This window comes from Amblyraja radiata, chromosome 9 (assembly GCF_010909765.2).
Source record: "Amblyraja radiata isolate CabotCenter1 chromosome 9, sAmbRad1.1.pri, whole genome shotgun sequence".
NCBI lineage: Eukaryota > Metazoa > Chordata > Chondrichthyes > Rajiformes > Rajidae > Amblyraja > Amblyraja radiata.
This window is the reverse complement of record NC_045964.1, coordinates 27,254,862-27,276,761: the sequence shown is the minus strand read 5'-3', so window position 1 is coordinate 27,276,761 and position 21,900 is coordinate 27,254,862. Positions and strand designations below refer to the sequence as shown.

The window sequence follows — 21,900 nt, the reverse complement described above, 5'->3', positions numbered from 1 at the left end:
ACTGATCCTGCACCTTATGTATTATTCCCAGAAATACCTGCCATTGTTCTTCCACTATTTTCCCTGCTAGGGTATCTTTCCAGTCAACTTTGGAGCCATGAGGGAGGAGCTGGCCATAGATCCCTTTGTTCAACTGTAATACTGACACTTCCGATTTTCCCTTCCCCCTCTCAGATTGTAGATTAAAACATAATATTATGGTCACTTCCTCCTAATGGCTCCTTTACCTCGAGTTCCCTTATCAAATCCGGTTCATTACACAACACAAAATCCAGAATTACCTTCTCCCTGGTAGGCTCCAGTACAAGCTGCTCTAAGAATCCATCACGGAGGCACTCCACAAACTCCCTTTCTTGGGGTCCAGTACAAACCTGATTTTCCCAGTCTACCTGCATGTTGAAATCTTCCATAACAACCGTAGCATTACCTTTGCGACATGCCAATTTTAACTCTTGATTCAACTTGCACCCTATATCCAGGCTACTGTTTGGGGGCCTGTAGATAACTCCCATTAGGGTCTTTTTACCCGTGCAATTCCTCAGTTCTATCTATACTGACTTTACATATTCTGATTCTATGTCACCCCTCACAAGGGACTGCATTTCACTCTTCACCAACAGAGCTACCCCACCCCCTCTGCCCACCTGTCTGTCTTTTCGATAGGACGTATACACTTGAATATTCAGTTCCCAGCCCTGGTCCTCTTGCAGCCATATCTCTGTAATTCCCACAACATCATACTTGCTAACTTCTAACTGAGCCTCAAGGTCATCCACTTTATTTCTTATACTTTGTGCATTCATATATAATACTCATAATCCATTACTCCCCTCACCTTTCACATCGATTCCCATTTCACTTGGCCACACTCTCCTATCCCTTCCTGAGCTTTCTGCCCCGTTAATTCTGGTGTCTTTCTTAACTTTCCTCTTTCCCTTTAACTCCATCCTTATATCTCCAGTTGGTCTCCTCCCTCCCACTATTTAGCTTAAACCCACACATGTAGCAGCGGCAAACCTGCCTGCCAGAATGCTAGTCCCCCTCCTGTTAAGGGGCAAATAGAATAAGTGAAGGGGAGGAAAAAAACTGGCTAACGTGGGACTGAAGGATCGGTCAGAATGAGTGGGGGGGGTTGAGATAATCTGGGTGGACCAGAACGAGTGAGAAATGAAGGTACACAAAAATGCTGGAGAAACTCAGCGGGTGCAGCAGCATCTATGGAGCGAAGGAAATAGGCGACGTTTCGGGCCAAAACCCTTCTTCAGACTGATGGGGGGGGGGGAGAAGGAAGGAAAAAGGGAGGAGGAGGAGCCCGAGGGCGGGGGGATGGGAGGAGACAGCTCGACGGTTAAGGAAGGGGAGGAGATAGCAAGGACTAGCAAAATTGGGAGAATTCAATGTTCATGCCAACCGGACGCAAGCAACCAAGGCGGAATATGAGGTGCTGTTCCTCCAATTTCCGGTGTTGCTCACTCTGGCAATGGAGGAGACCCAGGACAGAGAGGTCGGGTTGGGAATGGGAGGGGGAGTTGAAGTACTGAGCCACCGGGAGTTCAGGTAGGTTATTGCGGACTGAGCGGAGGTGTTCGGCTAAACGACCGCCCAAACTCCGCTTAGTCTCCCCGATGTAAATCAGCTGACATCTAGAGCAGCGGATGCAGTAGATGAGGTTGGAGGAGAAACAGGTGAACCTTTGTCGCACCTGGAACGACTGCTTGGGTCCTTGAATGGAGTCGAGGGGGGAGGTGAAGGGACAGGTGTTGCATTTCATGCGGTTGCAACGGAAAGTGCCCGGGGAGGGGGTGGTACGGGAGGGAAGGGAAGAATTGACAAGGGAGTTGCGGAGGGAGCGGTCTTTGCGGAAGGCAGACAAAGGGGGAGATGGGAAGATGTGGCGAGTGGTGGGGTCACGTTGGAGGTTGCGGAAATGGCGGAGGATTATTTGTTGTATTTGCCGGCTGGTGGGGTGAAAGGTGAGGACTAGGGGGACTCTGCCCTTGTTGCGAGTGCGGGGATGGGGAGAGAGAGCAGTGTTGTGGGGTATGGATGAGACCCTGGTGCGAGCCTCATCTATGGTGGCGGAGGGGAATCCCCGTTCCCTGAAGAACGAGGACATTTCCGATGCCCTGGTGTGGAACGTCTCATCCTGGGAACAGATGCGGCGTAGGCGGAGGAATTGGGAGTAGGGGATGGAGTCTTTACAAGGGGCAGGGTGGGAAGACGTGTAGTCCAGATAGCCATGTGAGTCAGTTGGTTTGTAGTGTAGAGAAATGAACATGGGTGGTGCCAGTGCCACTGTTCACATTCAACTGAGTTGGCGATTACCTAGGCAGAATATGAGGTACTGTTTTGTTTTTTTGCCCGTATATCTCTAAAGGTGATTTAAATAGGCTGCCTAAATAGGTTGATGCGGTAGATTTAATGCTGAGTATAATATGATGCTATTACAGATACATGGGATGAATAAGATAACCTTCGAAAAGGGATACAAGAACAAAGATTTGAAAGTAGATATACATATTTTGTTGACAGTGACAGCAGGTTGAGAAGCATGAGCATGAGATAAAATATTATGTGGAAAGAATGGAAAAGCTAGCATTGAAATTGGAGAGATTGAAGGAATCTGAGAAAGTATTTAAAATCATTAAGGATACAGATCGATAAAATAGATACTGTTTCCAATGGCAGAGGGGCAAGGGAAAAAATGACACTAGGAGATTGATTGGTAAAAAAACCAAGACTAGGGTAAACCTCTTACACAAGTGAATAAAATTTGTAACACACTCAGGATACTGGCGTTTCAATTCTAGCATTACAAAGGGAGTTGATAATTTACAAAGCGAGGAGGGGGGGGGGGGGTGGTGGAAATGAGCCAAGCAGTATAGTTCTTGCATGGAACTCATTTTGTGATAATGCAAAGAAATGTCCTAGAAACAACCTGCAAAGAAGGCATGCTAGATTTAGAAGATGAGTAATAAGCCAAATTTAATTATTAGTGTGCCCATGCATCACTATTTATTTTAGCAATCGAGGTATGGTTGAGTTCAATGAAACGTTTGATAGTTTTGAGTTTGGATTTAGATCCAGATTTGGCCGACTTCAACATGATAAAACATAGTCTGCCATAGAAAACTAAAAATCAGCAGATCAGTGCAAGGTGTTCAAATTTGATTTGAGTCACTTTAGATCACTGTGAAGTACAAGCTATACTTCCCAAAAAGACAGCCATTGGTGATCATAGAGATAGACAACTATTTAGATCCCTTAAAATAGGAACAGTAACATTGTTAATGAAAATAAAGCCAGTGTGATAATTGAATTATTAATTTGTTTAGAATTATTTCTTCGAACGTTGTTACAGAAAAAGGCATTTTAGATCTGGTCATGAATAATGAGGAAAGATTAATTAAAGATTTAGTAGTTAAAGATACCCCTGGGAGGTAGTGACCATTTACGAAGAGGTGAACACATAGCGAGTGCCTGGTGATATAGCATTCGGTACTCGTGATATGCCAACCTCAATGTAAGCAATAACAAGCATAAACCAGATGCCTGGTTTGTAAAGCACCTGTGGCCACCTTGAGCATCTGGCTGCAAGTCATTTCAATTCCCCTTCCATTTCCAATCTGACTAATAAATGGGACAACATATGTGTCCTTTGTCTTCCATGTAATCTGATTGAACACAACTTTAATGTTTTAAATCTTTGTTCTTGAACATCAACTAATTAGCAATCTCATTTTTTTTAAACTTTGTTAGAAACATCTTCAGGAACTCCAATAATAAAGACTCCAACATGGAAAAGGAAACTACTGGTAGATTCTTCTCAAAGTCTTGGATTGTCAAATAAAAAAAGGTATGTTTTTTATAGATATAGGCGAAATTGTTCTGTGTCAAAGTTTGTTTATTTTGAAATGTTTAGACCTTTTGCCATATATCCTGATTTTTAAATCTCAAGCAAGTTCTAGTTTAATTGTTCGAAGATTTTGTGAAATATTTCAGATGAAATTATATTTTCCATCATGAAAGTAGTCCTGCTTCTGTTAAATGAATGAATTAAAGTCTGACTGCCATTTGCCACTAAATTGCTAAAACTCTGCAGTACTACAATACCCATTCTATTCTGGTCCAATCCTATCCAACACAAATTAAAATGAGGAATTCTTGGATTTTCTGAGGTGAGCTGAAGAAGGTCAACATACTTCATATCTCCAAGAATATGGAAACTAACATGATAACCATTTCAATGATAGTTTGTTTATCGCTGTCTATGTCACTGTTTCATGATGATTTTTTGGAGTTGAAAAGGCCTTTTTTTTTTTATTCACAAAAATTGACAGTGAGATAAAGTGACTTATTTTTCATAGGCGATCTCGCAGACACAATATAGCTTTGGAACTATTACCCAGTGGTTTCCTTAGCCAGAATTGTACTCCTTCAGTTGCGATCAAGAAGAATGATGGTTTGAATGAAGCTTGTAAGTCTACTTTCAGTTGTATTTCGTCATTTAGTACCTTTCGTCATTTAGTACCCGTGCTTTTTATTAAAATATAATGAAGTGTCCTGCAGTGCAAATAACAATGATTTTGCAGAAGCTCTGATTTGAAGGAAATATTGTCATTCTTTACTTCAGGTCTGTTGTCGGTCCCAATTTCCATTGCCCTACCAGTGGTCTTCTCCAAACTCCACAGTTTCTTCTCTAAACCTCCATTTGGGTACTGCTTAATTCCTACTCCTTTGACAAAATACTTTGTCCTAGTATTTCCTTGTATGGTTTATTACATTTTGTTAGTGATATTGTCGCCATGTCCTGTAATTTGTTGCGGGCTGGGTATTCTATGAAAAGTTACATAAACCCCTGACATCCAATGTCCACATGATCCAATGTCAGGAATGCAACAGGATACTCTTCATTTGCTGAGATCATAGCAGGGTCCAATGATATTCAAATCTTTGCACCATTTGAGGACAGAATCGTGCACTCCCACACACTGAACATGTATGTTACCCTGATCTGCTGTTTCCAATTGACAACTGCATTGTATTACTTACCTAGGTTACTCTAAGCCCCCTTCCAGCCCCCGATGTCTGCCATTTTGACTTTGAAATCAATTATTGTTCCTTCAACATCACTGGCTCTAAATCCTAGAGGAAGTACCAGCGTCAAAAAGAGACCACTTGAATGATCTATCTAAGAAATGTTTAGGGATGGGTATGAAGTTTGCTGTGGCATCCATGTGCTGTTGCAGAATTTGAAAAAGCATCTGATGAGCACCTATTATTTCAAGTTCAAGTGAGTTTATTGTCATGTGTCCCTGTATAGGACAATGAAATTCTTGCTTTGCTTAAACACACAGAAAATAGTAGGCATTTACTACAAAACAGATAAATGTGTCCATACCATGATATAAATATATACACACATGAATAAATAAACTGGTAAAGTGCAAATAACAGAAAGTGGTTGTTAATAATCAGAGTTTTGTCCGAGCCAGGTTTAATGGCTGAGGTGAAGTAGCTATTCCTGAACCTGGTTGTTGCAGTCTCCAGGCTCCTGTACCTTCTACCTGAAGGTAGCAGGGAGATGAGTGTGTGGCCAGGATGGTGTGGGTCTTTGATGATACTGCCTTCCTTTTTGAGGCAGCGACTGCGATAGATCCCCTCGATGGAAGGAAGGTCAGAGCCGATGATGGACTGGGCAGTGTTTACTACTTTTTGTAGTCTTTTCCTCTCCAGGGCGCTCAAATTGCCGAACCAAGCCACGATGCAACCGGTCAGCATGCTCTCGACTGTGCACCTGTAGAAGTTAGCGAGAGTCTTCCTTGACAATCCGACTCCGTAATCTTCTCAGGAAGTAGAGGCGCTGATGAGCTTTTTTGATAATTGCGTTAGTGTTCTCGGACCAGGAAAGATCTTCAGAGATGTGCACGCCCAGGAATTTGAAGTTCTTGACCCTTTCAACCATCGACCCGTTGATATAAATGGGGCTGTGGGTCCCCCTCCTACTCCTTCCAAAGTCCACAATCAGTTCCTTGGTTTTGCTGGTGTTGAGGGCCAGGTTATTGCGCTGGCACCATATGGACAGTTGCTCGATCTCTCTTCTGTACTCTGACTCATCCCCATCCGTGATACGCCCCACAATAGTGGTGTCGTCAGCGAACTTGATGATGGAGTTCACACTGTGGTTCGCTACGCAGTCATGGGTATAGAGTGAGTACAGCAGGGGGCTGAGCACGCAGCCTTGAAGTGCTCCCGTGCTGATTGTTATCGAGGCTGACACATTTCCACCAATACGAACAGACTGTGGTCTGTGGACGAGGAAGTCGAGGATCCAGTTGCAGAGGGATGCGCAGAGACCCAGTTCTGCGAGTTTGGTAACCAGTTTGGAGGGGATGATTGTGTTAAATGCCGAGCTGTAATCAATGAATAACAGCCTGACATATGAGTTTTTGTTGTCCAAGTGGTCCAGTGCGGAGTGGAGGGCCAGTGAGATCGCATCCACCGTTGATCTGTTGTGGCGGTAGGCGAACTGCAGTGGGTCCAGGTTTTTGTCGAGGTAGGAGTTGATTTGCTCCATGATCAACCTCTCAAAGCACTTCATCACCACCGGCGTTAGTGCCACTGGTCGATAGTCATTGAGGCACGTCACGTTACTCTTCTTGGGCACCTGTATAATTGAAGCCCTTTTAAAGCAGGTGGGGACCTCAGACCTCAGAAGTGAGAGGTTGAAAATGTCCGTAAAAACTCCCGCCAGTTGGTCTGCACAGGTTTTTAGAACACGCCGGGTATACCATCAGGTCCAGGTGCTTTTCGGGGATTCACCCCTCTGAAGGATTTCCTGACATCGGCCTCTGTGACTGAGACTGAAATGCCATCACAGCGAATGGGGGATCGGGAAGGCACATCAGTATTCTCCCTGTCAAAGCGTGCGTAAAACGCATTGAGCTCGTCAGGGAGTGATGTTACACCGGCATTCGAGCTGCCTCCTGGTTTTGCCTTGTAGGAGGTGATTGCATTCAGACCCTGCCACAGCTGCCGAACATCTGTCTCGTCCTCCAGTTTGGAGCAGAAGTCCCTTTTGGCCTTTTTGATGGCCTTACCAAGGTCATATCTGGTCTTCATGTAGGCCACTGTATCATTGAAGGTGAAGGCCCTGTGTCTGGACTTCAGATCTGCATTTTAAATCTTAAGTTAATCAAAAAGCTTTGTAATGAAGAACTTATGTTTCTGAAGAGAAGTGTTGGAATTATGTGATGACGTGCTTTTGCTCAGTTTGTGACTGGCCACTATGTACTTTTGTTGAAGGCACTCCACAAGTGTCACTGGAATCATTGCAAGGTTCACTGTTGCTATCTAATGGAAGTGGTACAGTTCAGTCAATTGCATCAGCTAATCAACGGAAAAGTAAGAGACTCGAGAACAAAAGAGTGGAAAGGTATTTATCAAATACTTGAAACAATTTCACTGTTAATATTAGAGGCTTATTAAATTTATTCATAATGTTTTGTATGCACTTGATGATGGAACCTAAATTGCAATGGGGTTGCAACATAATAGGAGGGAAGTCTTGCTATAATTGTACAGGGATACATACGCAATGGAGACAATTTATAAAGAAAATTACTCTATGGTTTCTTGGGAAAAGGGGGTTCATTCTTGGTTGAGCAAGTTAGGTCTATACTTTCTGGAGTTTGAGAAATAGATTTTATTGGTATGTCTGACAATTGCCAGGTACACAATGGTAAAGGCCAAGAGGATGTTTTTCCTCGGGGGTAATTTAGAGCTAGGATACATGGTTTTGGTGCATGGGAGCACCTATTTAGATGGACATTGGGTGAAATTCCCTTTGAGGTTAACAAGTTTTTAGAATTCTGTATCCTAGACAGCTATGAAGCTGAATCAGATGACTTTTGCTTTTATTATCGCCAATTTTTTAATAATCTAAATGTTTGAGCTTTATCTGTATAATTTATTGTTGTCATTTCTATTTTTCTTGCTCACTTCTGGTTATCTTGTACAGTATGCATTTCCTACTGTACCAGGTTTATCTTCCAGATCTCCATTCGCACCTTCAACCTCCCTAAGTCAAACTTTCTCCTGTGCTTACTTTTGCCTGATACTTTTGCCACTAAGAGGGGTCATTTTTACTTTCAATTTCCTATTGTCATTTACAAAGTAAAATTAGTTGTTTTAAATCCAGACTGAAAGCAAGTGATACACTTGAAGCCAATTGATTTCTTCTCCACTTTTTTTATTGTTTTGTTATCCATAACTTAATGTTTGTCTATTTCTTACTATCTTGGGAAAACCACAGTGGAATTTTTGTTTAATTCTCGCGTGCCCAATTATAAAATTATAATTTTTACTGATCTGACTTTAGTTTCAAATTCATCACCCACTCTTGGGCGCAATTGTCTGCTTGCTCAAAAATCTTATCAGAATATCCCACTTTGCCCCTTCCCAATTTCAACCCAACCCAATATTGCTTCATTGCACTTTTGTTTGGAGATAATGATAACAACTTTAAAGGGTTTTTATATTATATACGTGACATCGTGGAAAATGGTGCATGCACGGTGCTCTTTCCAAAATTAGCTTTAATAAAAGAATGTTGGCTAATGCTAAACCTGATATTGCACCAATGGACAGGTGCATTTGTGGAAGCAATTGTAAAGGCTGCGGCATTCAAGGAGGAAGAAGAGACGCATAAAGAAACTACATCTGCACGATCGATACCTCTTCAACTTACTGGAGCATCTTTACAGTTTTGTTAAAAACAGAATGATTGTCAATAATGAAGCAACTGTTATTGAAACATTTTTCAAAACAAACTGACTTTTACATATGGTGCCATTGCAATATTTGGTTTTGAAATGCTTGCTCTGTGTGCACATAACTTGGAATTGAGTGGTACTGCTCATGTTGAGGTTGATTTGGAACTTAGCCCAATGAAGTTTTTAGCAGGGGTACAAAATGGTGTAGCCATACAAAGCAACAATGTTCCAAAATTGTGCACTTACTATATATAGCAATCGTCACACTGGATAGGGCTTCTCCAAACAGGACAACATCACCATCATTCCTCAGATGGACGGATGCTAATTAACCAGCTAATCGGTACTTAATGGGTTTCAAGCAAATGCCCTAAATCATGTTCGATTTCTGGTTCTAATAACAAGCTAAGTAATCCTGCTGGAAGTGTGAATAATAATAATAAGAATTATTTCCAGACTCATCCAAGTTCTGTGGTCATTTGAAGTATTTGGAAATTATTTGTCTTCCAGGTTGGAGTCGGGAAAAACTTGTTGTTTTTCTCCAAAACTTAATCGCAAAGAAATGGTCCGTAAATCCTTGCGTTTGAAATTTAGCCTTGGGAAAAGCAAAGACACAGTAAGTTGATGTTGCAATAATGATTTTATATTTGAATACTTTTCATTTGGTAATGACTGCAGCACATCCAAACCTGACAATGCTGCACTTTGAATTTTTATGGACAATTCTGAAGTTGTTATGGACAACATTATTTAAAAAAAACAGCAGTTAGAGACAGAAAAGAAAATCAGAAACAAATTGAAACAGAGTACAGCTGCATCTTAGGAGGGGGAAGTAGCCTAAAATTGTTGGTGATGAGTCTTGACGGTTACAATATGACCAGGCATAAGATGAAATGCTGTTGATCAAGGTTATGTGTGAGCAATGTAGAACGCCAAAAAAGGTGGTAAGAAGATGGATAATTGCACCGACATGACAGAAACCTTATGGTCTGAATGGGGATGTTCTGCAAAGTAGTCTCCTATTGTCATTTGATTTTTCAAATGTAGAAGAGATGACAATAAGAGCACCGAATGCTATACACTAAATATGAAGTACAAGTGAATTTCTGCTTCACATGGAAGGACTATTTGGGTCCCTGTATGCTGGAATGGGAAGAGGTAAAAATGTATGTGTTGTATCTCATGCAATTGCACTGGAAAGTGCTGTGAGTAGGGGAGAAGTAGATAGGGATAAGTCACCCTAGCACAGGCATTCCCTGGCTGAAGGGCCTGTTTGTGTACTGTATAACCATGACACTCTCCGCAGTTACCCCACATGCAACTTGAAATATGCTTGTTTTTTTCTCCTTTCTCATTTGGATGAATTCAATTCAATTCAATTCAATTTATTGTCATTTGGACCCCTTGAGGTCCAAACGAAATGTCGTTTCTGCAGCCATACATTACAAACAAACAAAACCAAGACACAACATAATTTACATAAACATCCATCACATTGCTGTGATGGAAGGCCAAAAAAACTTATCTCTCCACTGCACTCTCCCCCCCCCGATGTCAGTCAAAGTCAAAGCCCCCGGCGGGCGATGGCGAATTGTCCCGCGGCCATTAAAACCACGCCGGGTGATGCAAGGTCGCACACCGGGTCTTGGTGTTAGAGCCCCCGGCGTGCGCTCGCAGTCCCGCGGCCATTCCAAGCCGCGCGGGGCGATGGTGTAAGGCCCCGCTCCAGGTGCTCTTCAACCCCCCAACTCGGGCGGGAGAAGTACCGTTGCGGAAGCCCCGAAAAGCGGTCTCCCTCCAGGGACCCGCGGGCTCCTGGTGCCGCCGTCCGCCAAACCCGCAGTTGCAGCCCCCGAAACTCCGGAGGTCGGGCCGCAGCAGCGCCCACCACAGCTCCACCCGCTCCGGACTCGGCCAGCTCCGCGACGGTGAGGTGAGTAGTCGGCACCACAGCCCCCGGTCTTCCTGTTGGAGGCCGCTCCTCGTTGCAGCCCCAACGACAACGGAGACCCGAGAAAGAAAAGGTCGGGTCTCCCGTGCAGGGAGAGATTTAAAAGTTACCCCCTCCCCCCCACACCACCCCCACCCCCCCTTCATTCCACTTTTCCATTAAAATCCACTTTATTTTATTTTCACCATCTGTAAATTTTGCTTACTCCCCGTATTGTTTTTTAATTAATTTGAGTTTTTCTGCATTGTATTTAGATGTTTTAGGTAGACTTAGACAATAGACAATAGGTGCAGGAGTAGGCCATTCGACCCTTCGAGCCAATGTGTCCCCAATCAGTACCCCTTGGACTTCTTGGAATTATTGAATTACCAATTAGGCATAAAATTCAAAAGAGCACAGATTATGACAACCTCATTTAACTAACTCCTTCGTGTCTCCCCGCATCTCCGCTCTTCCTCCCCCTTCCCCCTAGTCACATCAGGGACAGAGTCCCTCTAGTCTTTACCTTTCACCTCAACAGCCATCGGATACAACACACAAACCTCCGACATTTTCGCCACCTCTAATACATGAACCCATCTCCTCCTCTTTCTGCCTTCCAAATAGACTGTCTCTCTTCCCCCCCCCCCCCCCGGCGAGACCAAACGTAGACTGGACGATTGTTTTGCTTAACATCTTTACTCAGTCTTCCTTGGTCTATCTGATCTCCTGGATTGCCAAACACTTTAATTCCCCTTCCCATACTGATCTTTCTGTCCTGGGCTTTCTCCATTGTCAGAATGAGGCCAAACGCAAATTGGAGGAACAGCACCTTACATTTTGCTTGGGCAGCTTACAACCTAGCGGTATGAATATTGATTTATTTAACTTTGTGACCCTTGCATCCCCTCTCTCTCCATCCCTCCCCCACTCAAGTCGTTGAACTAGTTTCAAAGTCGTCTTGTTGAGTCTCATTGTAGCTCATTTTCACCCAGTCCACAGCTGACAATGGCCTGTTTCTTTTATCATCGCTACTTTTTTACATATCTTTCATTCATTTGTTCTATTTTGCCCTGTATCACCATCGAGAGATCTCCCTTTGCCCCGACTCAGTCTGAAGAAGGGTCTTGACCCGAAACATCACCTATGCCTTTTCTCCAGAGATGCTGTCTGATCCGCAGTTAATCTAGCTTTTTGTGTCTATCTTCAGGTTAATTGCATTTCTTGAGAAGGAAGTGTTATTTGGATTCCTCTTAAACTGTGTTTTTGTAGTAAAAAATACAGTAGATGCCATAACCAGCATAATATTAGATGATGCACAAGTCTAATAATAGCTTAGATTACCATTGTTGTGATTTAAAAATGTAGCCTCATTAGATCCTGTTATTAATGATGTTTTTAATAATCAGTGAAAAATAGAAATAAGATTGTCAGATTTCCAAAAGCACTCCTCATTTTTCTAGAGATGCCCAAAATTAATCAATTGGTTCATTTTGTTCGATTGTAATTACTGCTTGATTTTATTTCACTTGCTAATTACCCCTCTTCCAATGTTGGGACTACTCATCATGCAAATTTGTGTTCCTCTTGCTACAAATATTCTTGATGTATTACTGCGTTATTTTAAGGTCTATGTTTCTGACTTAAACTCATTGCTAATGAGCAATTACTTTAGTTTATTATAGTCATGTGTACCAAGGTACAGTGAAAGCTTTTTTATTGCGCACTGTGCAGTCAGCAAAAAGACTTTACATGATTACAATTAAGCCATCCAGTGTACTGATACAGGATAAAGGGAATAATGTTCAGTGCAAGATAAAGTACAATTGAAGATAGTTTGAAGGTTTACAATGAGGTAGATGGTATGTCAGGACTGCTATCTGGTGGTTGGGTGGTTCAGTTGCCTGATAACCATTGGGAAGAAATTGGTCCTGAACCTGGAGGTATGTGTTTTCAAACGTTTGTACCTATTGTGTGATAGGGGAGGGGAGGACAGAGTGACCACAGGTGACTGGGACTTTTGCTTCAGTTTTGCACTTTGTAGTTTATTTATATTGTTTCTTTCATGAAATTGTAAATATGTTTTAACCTTATCTTTATTGTCTGCACAGTAAGATCGTCTGACTTTACAAAAATCCAACTAACATATGTTGATATAATTTAATATTATCCCGACCCAAAATGGCTCCAAAGATGCCTTCTGACCTGCCGAGTTACTTTCTGCATTTAAAAAAAAATATCTGGATAATGGATCTGGATTACCAGAATTTTTACATGAGCTACTTTGTTTGTTGGAAATTCTTTAAAATTATTGTTAATATACAAAAGATCCAAATCTTTTGTCATGTCACTAAAACTTGATACATGTCTGTATCAAGACTAGCTATTCTAGATTATATTCCCATACAAAAAATGGCTCCATTCTAAGAATTGAAATACAACTTTGTATAATGAGTTAAGAACATTTATCCACTCTGCATTTTATTGTACATGCATGACAACAAAAAGCTTGTGTCCAAATTACTTAACGATGAGCACCACTAACTTTTCCATTATAACTCCAAACCTGAACCAAAATGTCCTGACATTGTTCATTAATGTAAATTACATAGAAACCTAGAAATTAGGTGCAGGAGTAGGCCATTCGGCCCTTCGAGCCTGCACCGCCATTCAATATGATCATGGCTGATCATCCAACTCAGTATCCCGTACCTGCCTTCTCTCCATACCCTCTGATCCCCTTAGCCACAAGGGCCACATCTAACTCCCTAGATTACAAACCTGTTTTACTGAAATGCAAGCCAATTTTACCTAAGATAATTAAAAATTAAGTTTTACTTACAATATTTTTTTCTTCTGTGCAGAATACCATCTCTTCTGGAATCCCAGCACCAAAGGGTTCAGAAAACATTGGCTGGCGACTAGCAAATCAGAGTGACGGTTACAGCCACAATTGGTTCTCAGTGGAAGATTTGCCAATTACTCGGGATCGAAGGCACAAAGATTTAAAGGGTAAATATTATAAAGTTGTGCATTGAATTCTCCAATTTTAGATAACGCAGACCTTGTCTGTCCCTTTCTCTCTCTTTGTGTAAGAAAGAACTGCAGATGCTGGTTTAAATCAATGGTAGACACAAAATGCTGGAGTAACTCAGGGTCACAACCCAAATCGTCGTCCAATCCTTCTCTCTAGAGATGCTGCCTCACCCGCTGAGTTACATAGAAAATAGGTGCAGGAGTAGGCCATTCGGCCCTTCGAGCCTGCACCGCCATTCGATATGATCATGGCTGATCATCCAACTCAGTAACCCATCCCTGCCTTCTCTCCATACCCCCTGATCCCTTTAGCCACAAGGGCCACATCTAACTCCCTCTTAAATATAGCCAATGAACTGGCCTCAACTACCTTCTGTGGCAGAGAATTCCACAGATTCACCACTCTGTGTAAAAAATGTTACTCTAGTTACTCTAGTATTTTGTGTCTACCTTTCTCTCTCTTCCTATCTACCCTGGTCCTTTCTCACACACACACACACACTTTTTTCCCCCATAATAAAACCAGGCCACAATCCTGATGGTTCTACATCTGGCACACCAAATAATAGTTGCCACACTCCCTCCATTTCCGTATTTTGTACAGAAATGCAATTAGAATACGGATGTACGGTTTTGTGTTTTTAAATACGGAGTTCGGTTCTGTCTGAAGAAGGGTCTCGACCGGAACGTCACCCATTCCTTCTCTCTAGGTTGCCTGCCCCGCTCCAGTTTTAAACAGAACGCTGTCAGTTTAACGTGTGGGAATTTAAACGAAGAGCTGTCGGGTACAGCGCTAGGGGTTCTAAAAATAGCGTTACCAGCTGGAGTGCTATGGGCTTTAAACATAGCGTTATGGGTCACAGACTGTTCAGGAAAATTCTCGTATAACAATGGGTCTTTGGAATTCTCTTTCTCTGTGGTAGTTGAGCCTTTGATTATTTTTCAGGCAGTGGTAGAATTTTGGATAAGCCTAGTGGTGAAAGGTTACCAGTAGGATTGCAGTTACATTGGGATTGGCCTTGATTTTACAGGGTGGGTGGGCTCAAGGGGGAGAGAGGGAGAGGATGGAGAGGGGAGGGAGAGGGAGGAAGGGAGGGAATAAGAGAGGGACAGAAGGCGAGATGGAGGGAGAAAGGGAGACTTCCAAAATGGCTTTGACATCATCATCTGGTGCTAAGACGAGGAAGCAGCCGTTCAAACAGCAGTATACAAAGATATGGCAATTAATGCACTGTCAAGTAAGGTGCGTAGAAGACATGTCAATTGGTAGCAAAGTTATGCATTCTTGTACTCTTACATGGGTATGACTGCACATTAAAAAAAATTAAAAATCAGCAAAATGGCACTGCGTAAAAATACTGATTTCCTCAGCAAAATACTGATTTTCAGGTACTAGAATACTGAAATGCTCTGACAAAACTTGGCAGCTCTGGTGTACCGTGCAGCACAAAATAATTAAGAGTGGGGTATGAATATAAATAACATCCAGTGGACCAGAAAATCAACCAATCTACCACCATCAATGCCTTGAATCTGCCAGATTATTGGAGTTGTGCTATACCCACCCAGTCACCCCATCAGACACCTAACCAAATGTAGAATAAATGTGGTTACCAAATCGGCCTTATCATTAACCTCTGCACTCAGAGCACCATAGTGAAAGCAAGTCGTTCTCCACCCTAAGGTGCTGCTCCAGAAGAAGAAAATAACAATAGACGGTGAATCGTCTTGAATTATGTGCATATTGAGGTGAACAAATTATCTGATTTTATTGGATAGCAATGCAGGTGACAAAGGATTAACTTCAACATCTTTTGATTTTGAGCTGGCAGCAATCCTGCTGCAATAATATGTGCTGGGGTTTGGGAGAAAATAAATTTGCTTATGCCATCTAGAGAGGTAGGAAAAATGATATCCTCCCCTCATAAATACAAGTTTTAATTTCATTTTAGCAAACATGGTCCTTCTGCTCTTGTGTTTATTGTTTCATCTCTTTGCTGTCTACTACAAGGTTGTAACTACCAAATGTAAAATAAATAATTGTTAGTTCCCTGCATCACCTGGTAATGATTGGAAATTAGGTTTTCGATTTATTATATTCCTTTTCAGGTTGGAAGCACAGAAGTAAATCTGAAGAAAATCTTCTTACTCCAATAAGCAATAAAGATGCACATCGAATGTCCTGGAATGATGCTAGTCCTGCAGTGTCCCAAGTAACGTGTAACCATGTGGAAATGGAAACCACCTTAGAGAGTTATCTCAATTCCAGAAGCAGTCAATCAGAGCCTGCACTAGTCATTGGAAAACCACCCACTGTACCAGGGGATTTACAGAATCAGAATATAACTCAGAAAAAGAGCAGTGATTCATTAAACCAGACTGGAGAAACTGTGCTGAAAATTAAAAAGGCATTTTCCGATTCAGGAAATGGCCTCTGTGCATTGAGTGGTAGCCAAAGATCTTCCGCCGAGAATAATTTATGTAGAAGTAATTTGCTTACTCAGCAGACTTCCAGTACATCCACCCCTCAGAAGGATGATCGACCATTAGAAGTTCTCTCCAATCAAAAATGGTCATCCTCCAAATTGCCATCCCAACCAGCTGCAAATATAATACCTGAAAATGTTGCAATAAATCCCTGTCCAACCGACATGAGCATAACACCTGGTATGTACAATAATCTAAATTGCTCAAGTAGTTTGGATCAGCAGGAGAAAAATGGGGTTGCCGTTCTACAAAACAAAAGCTTGCCTGTTCTATCTTTAGCTGAAGCTCCTAATTTGGACACAAAGTGTGTTACGGTACTTTCAATACCAGTACTGTCATTTCTCGAGTCCAACCATAAACAGAAAGAGCAGAATGAAAATAGTATTCCTGTAGAGATATTAACTGTGCCAACCTCTTCAGACGTAGATGATGATCAGCATCATTTTGATGTGCACCGGTCTGTATTCTCAACCAATGAATTAAATAAAAGGAAGGACATCTCAACTTCTGCAGATACAACTCCAGTTTCAGAATTCCCTTCACGGATGCCTACTTTGGAAAGAAAGATTTCAGCAGAAGCTATGCCAGAGACTGAATGTGGTCATCACTTCAAAGTGGTTGAACATATTAATCGATTTAATAGTCTTTCTTTGAATGATCAAACTCCAAAACATAAAGCTGTTCTATCACCTTTAAAGTTCAGACGTACTCCAGTCCATCAGTCCATTAGAAGGATGAATGCCTTATCATCTGGCAGTGACAAATTAGTACCCAGCAGGACCGGATCATATAAAATTGCAGTTGGTTCTCCAAAAGTTAAACCATTAAATTATGAAAGTGGTTTGTCATTTGATACAGATACATTCACAGTAAAACAAAATTTAACTTTAAAGCAAAGTAAACAAAGAAATGATGCACGTCATTTATCTACTGAAAGGTTTTGCAAAGCCAGATTACCAATACATTCAAAACACTCTGGAGCTTTTAAAGAAAATAATTTGGGCAGCCAGCACAAGAACTCTGGTCAAAGAGGCAACCAGTCTGTTTTTGAGGATTGGACTAATAGGAAAATTTCAAGAATTCATCTAGTTGATTGTGTGCTGCCAAAGCACAATGTACTTACCAAAGGATCTGATGCAACTCCAGAAAAATCATTTTCTAATGTGCTGCATAAAGCTTTGGAAAAAGAAAAAAATAAATACAAAGGTTCACCAAAGTGCCCGATATCAACAACAAAACTTACAATTAAAGCCATAGACCTCTAAATCTATGGGAAAATGTTCTTTTTCTCATTGCATTGCTGCTGTTTGATGCTTCCAATTGCACATGTTGTTTAAGTTAATTTTATTGTTGACTTTTAGGTTGTAATTATTTTTGAATGCTGGAATTTATTAAATTTAAATTGTGTAATGATTTTCTGAATATAATTCTGAACAGTTTTTGTAATTGGATAATATCCTTTTGCAGCTGTTCCAATGTTTAAGATGATGCCGTGTGTCTAAAACGGACTACTCTGCTATGGGTCAGCAAAGAGTTGTTGGATTTTTGTGTTGATAGTAGAAATGAAAAGGCATGCTGAGTAAATTACTATGATTTTATTAATGTTTAACCAAAAATAATGTAGACATTTTAAGAAAATCATTGTAAAAATTTGGCTGTTCAGTGGTGTCCAACATTATATTAATGTATATAGCTGGGCTTTCTGTCTTGCCATCTTGATTCTATTTAAAACTATTTATTTTGTATTAAAATCTTATCCAGAAATCCGGTTAAGCACTTTTAGTTATCATACTGTAGTTTTAATATAATTGTACTGTAGCTTTGAACAGAATTGTTTAAGTACTCTATAAACAAAGTACTGTGTTATAATGAAAAACACATAAGAATCGTTCAACTTTGTAACTAATAATTCGGGTGTGATTGTCAGTTGATTGAGGAGAATAAATACAATCAGTAAGAGACTATTCATATCAGACAAAAATAAGTTTGGATGATAAATGTTTGCAGCATTTGAAATGAATGTAGCAGAATTTGAAATAATAAAAAGTGTTCTCCTATTTGCTGTGCTGTTGTGTTACCTCAGGTGTGTTAAATTACAGCCACCAATGGCATTTATATTTGTCTCCAGATAACACTGAATCTACAAAAGGAGCACAATCTTAATAACGTTCTCTGTGAATAATAAAGATTGACAGCGATATTAATATTAGAATTATACATCTAAATTTTAATTTGAGTTGGAAATCAGCTAATTCAAATAATATTCAGAGTCAGGATTATATTGAGAATCCATATAATCAAATTAAGAGAAGGTAAAACTAGTTGTCTGAAATGACACAGGCAATCAATTGGATTTCTTTTTTTATATGTGTTTGTTTTAAATTACAATGTGTATTGCAATTATTGGAATCTGGCTGTTTGAACATTGGGTATGTGGAACTATAGCTTAGTTTAGAGTTACAACGCGGAAACTGGCCCGTTGACCACTGAGTCCACGCCGACCAGTGATCCCTGCACACTTACTATCCTACACACACTAAGGGCAATTTACAATTATACCAAGCCAATTAACCTACAAACCTGTACATCTTTGTAGTGTGGGAGGAAACCGGAGATACTGGAACAAACCCAAGCAGATCATGGGGAGAACCTATAAACTTTGCAGAGAAGCACCCATAGTCAGGATCAAACCTCGGTTTCGGGGCCTTGTAGGCAGCAATTCTACTGCTGTGCCACCCTTATTTGAGAAAAGCACTGAATCAGAAGCGCAATTCATTTAACTATTGTGGAGGGCAATGCCAACACTTAAGAGAAATATGTGAGCCTGTGTTGGTATTCAAAAAGAGGAAACAATATTGTAATACCAATAATCTGCACCAGATAGTCATTAGAAGGGGGGGGTAGTTTAAGAAAAAAATGTATGCATTATCATTACATTATTTGTGATGTGCATTGCTAACAATACTCAGTAAAGTACGAATGAAGTATTGAACTGAGATTTCATCCGCTTCTTTAGCTATTAATGGTCCTATGGTGCCACTTTAAAGAGCAAAGGTGTTTCCCGTGCATCCTGATCATTATCATTCAATCACAGAACGGCAGCTGCATTTTGAGAATATTCACTGGAATTTGTTTTGCATTAAACAACTACATTTCAAAAATACTTCATGATGCCTTTTCATTAATATAAAATGTAGCTGCCTGAATATTGGAAAATTATATATTCATTTAATTCAGGCTAGAAGCCAGATTCTGGTATATTTATGATTTAATTATTAGCCTGTGTTGCACAAAGCACATTTGCAATTGATGCTATGATTTCAACATTTTTTCATTAAGTATTTCATTACTGGAAACGTTATTGTGCAAGTAGGAGCTGCAGATGTTGGTTTAAACTGAAGATAGACACAAAAAGCTGGAGCAACTCAGCATCTCTGGAGAGAAGGAATGGGTGATGTTTCGGGTCAAGACCCTTCTTCAGACTCAAGAAGGGTCTCCATCCGAAACGTCACCCATTCCTTCTCCAGAGATGCTGCAAGTATATCTTCTGGAAACATTATTGGCAGGGAGGGAGTGGTGGGAAAGTGGGGAAATTTAGGGATCATTGCTCGAAAAGCGAAGGGTTATTCAAGCATGTTTTATTCTGAGTGGATAAAACATGTTTGCAATTTGGTTCATTTAAAAAAAAAAGTATTGCCAGTTATGCTGTCCAGGTTTAATGAAGATCATAATCATACTTTATTAGCCAAGTATGTTTTGCAACATACAAGGAATTTGATTTGTCATACAACCATACTACACTGTAATAAAAAAGCAACATAACACACAAAATACATTTTAACATAAACATCCACCACAGTGACTCCTCTACATTCCTCACTGTGATGGAAGGCGAAAAAATATATTCAGTGTCCTTCTAAAGTCCAATATACTTAAACAAAATACTGAAAGATGACCTTGTATATTTTTTCCAAAAAGTCTCACCTTTATTTTCATCGGTTTCCATGTATCATACGCAAGATGGATACAAGTATTTACTCCACAATTAGAAATGGATAAGATAACATCTGTTGAGAAAATAAATGATCTTTGGGGTAAACTTTTATCGTCAAAACAGTTTCATTTACATTTATGTATACATTTAGTTAAGAATTTGTTACTGTAACTGAAGGCTATTCAAAGTTGTCTGGTCCAAAAAGCTATTGATGCCTTGTTGACATGGATGCAGTAGGAAGTCAGCATACACCACTTGCGAGTAATAAACACTTTCATTTTACTGGCCATAGATCATTATACTACAGAAACTGGTTCTTCGGCCCATGATGTCTGCGCTGACCATGATGCCAATTAAAATGAATCCCATCTGTTCACACAAGGCCAAACCTTCCATTCCAGCCTGTTCATACACTTATAAAGCCTAAACTGAACTATGACAAACCACATATAACCCCAGAAGACCACCAGGTGACGCCGTACGATGGCAGCCTCGCCAACAGTCTCGTCCTTTTCTTCTTTTGTTTTTAGTCTGTTAAATATGTTTTAGTGTATTTAGTTTTGTATTATGTGGGGAGCGGGGGAAACTTTTTTATTTCCTCAACAGATGCGACTTTTCCGTATGCGGTCTAGCATCGAGGAGCTGTCGGCCTCTTGCTGGGGATCGACTTTGGGAGCTCCAACCGCGGGAGCCTGCGGACTTAACATTGTGGAGCTCGCAATCTCTTGGTTATGGACCGACTTCGGGAGCTCAAAGCCGCAGGAGCTTCGATCTCGACTACGGGTGGTTCAACTGCCCCGACTGCAGGAGTAAAGGAGGGAAGATGATAATACATTATTGTCTTCCATCAGTGGTGGATGTTTATGTTAATTTTTATGTAGTTGTGTGTCTTGTTGCTTTTTTGGTATGACTATGACAAATCAAATTCCTTGTATGTTTTTACATACTTGGCTAATAAATTAATTACAATACAATTAAAAAAAATAATTCAAAGAGCTTGTACCTGATCTTTGATGCTAAAAGAAAATGCATATTTTTCCATTCATATCTTATGCACTTTTAACTCCTTGTGCAGGCCATTAGAAGTAGCTCAGAGAAACCTATGACTTTCATTTTTAGGGATATTTAGTTGTCACTGACAAGGCCACCATTTATCATCCACTCTAAAATTGCCCTTACGGTGCTGTTGAACCATTATTTTGAACTCGGCCTTATTCTATTTAAACTTTGGTTAATGATACAGCTGCTATTCATAACTGTTCTAAGATTGTTTGCGCCCAATAAAAGGGTTCAGGTGAGGGGGTGTTTAGGAAGGCGAAAGGAAAGGTGGCAATAGTGAAAGGGAATGACATGTAGAGTATGCAAATAGTCAGATTAAGGACAATTATTCAATTAAAAACTTCTGAACACATGAACCATTTGAAACTAGATAAACAAGCTGATGGCACAAATTAATATGAATTTGGTATTATCCAAATGCCTTTACAGAAACATGGTTGCAAAGTAACAAAGGCTGAGATCAGATTATTATGAAATTATATTAAATCAGAATTTTGTATATCAAACTCACCAGGCAGTGTAACACATACAACTGCGTTGTGTTCCCTAGCATTTGAAACTAAAATATCTAAATTCAATGCTCTACACTGTAACGACAGTCATTTTTGTGATCTGCATTA

At 40.5% G+C, this 21,900-nt stretch overlaps 1 protein-coding gene across 4 annotated transcripts in view; it reads left to right on the top strand.

Annotated features, from left to right (window-relative positions):
• Positions 1-18,287, top strand: part of arhgap11a (Rho GTPase activating protein 11A) — a 43,878-nt gene extending 25,591 nt beyond the window's left edge. Inside the window, exons 8-13 of one of the 4 annotated variants that reach the window (XM_033026941.1) lie at positions 3,772-3,851; positions 4,366-4,477; positions 7,306-7,435; positions 9,285-9,390; positions 13,569-13,716; positions 15,850-18,287. In XM_033026941.1, the coding sequence (XP_032882832.1) occupies positions 3,772-3,851; positions 4,366-4,477; positions 7,306-7,435; positions 9,285-9,390; positions 13,569-13,716; positions 15,850-17,492 (2,219 nt within the window). In that variant the 3' untranslated portion in view covers positions 17,493-18,287. Of the gene's footprint in view, positions 1-3,759; positions 3,857-4,365; positions 4,478-7,305; positions 7,436-9,284; positions 9,391-13,568; positions 13,717-15,849 lie in introns of all 4 variants that reach the window. The other 3 variants (XM_033026940.1, XM_033026942.1, XM_033026939.1) reach the window with 3 other exon arrangements.
• The last annotated feature ends 3,613 nt before the right edge of the window (positions 18,288-21,900 follow it).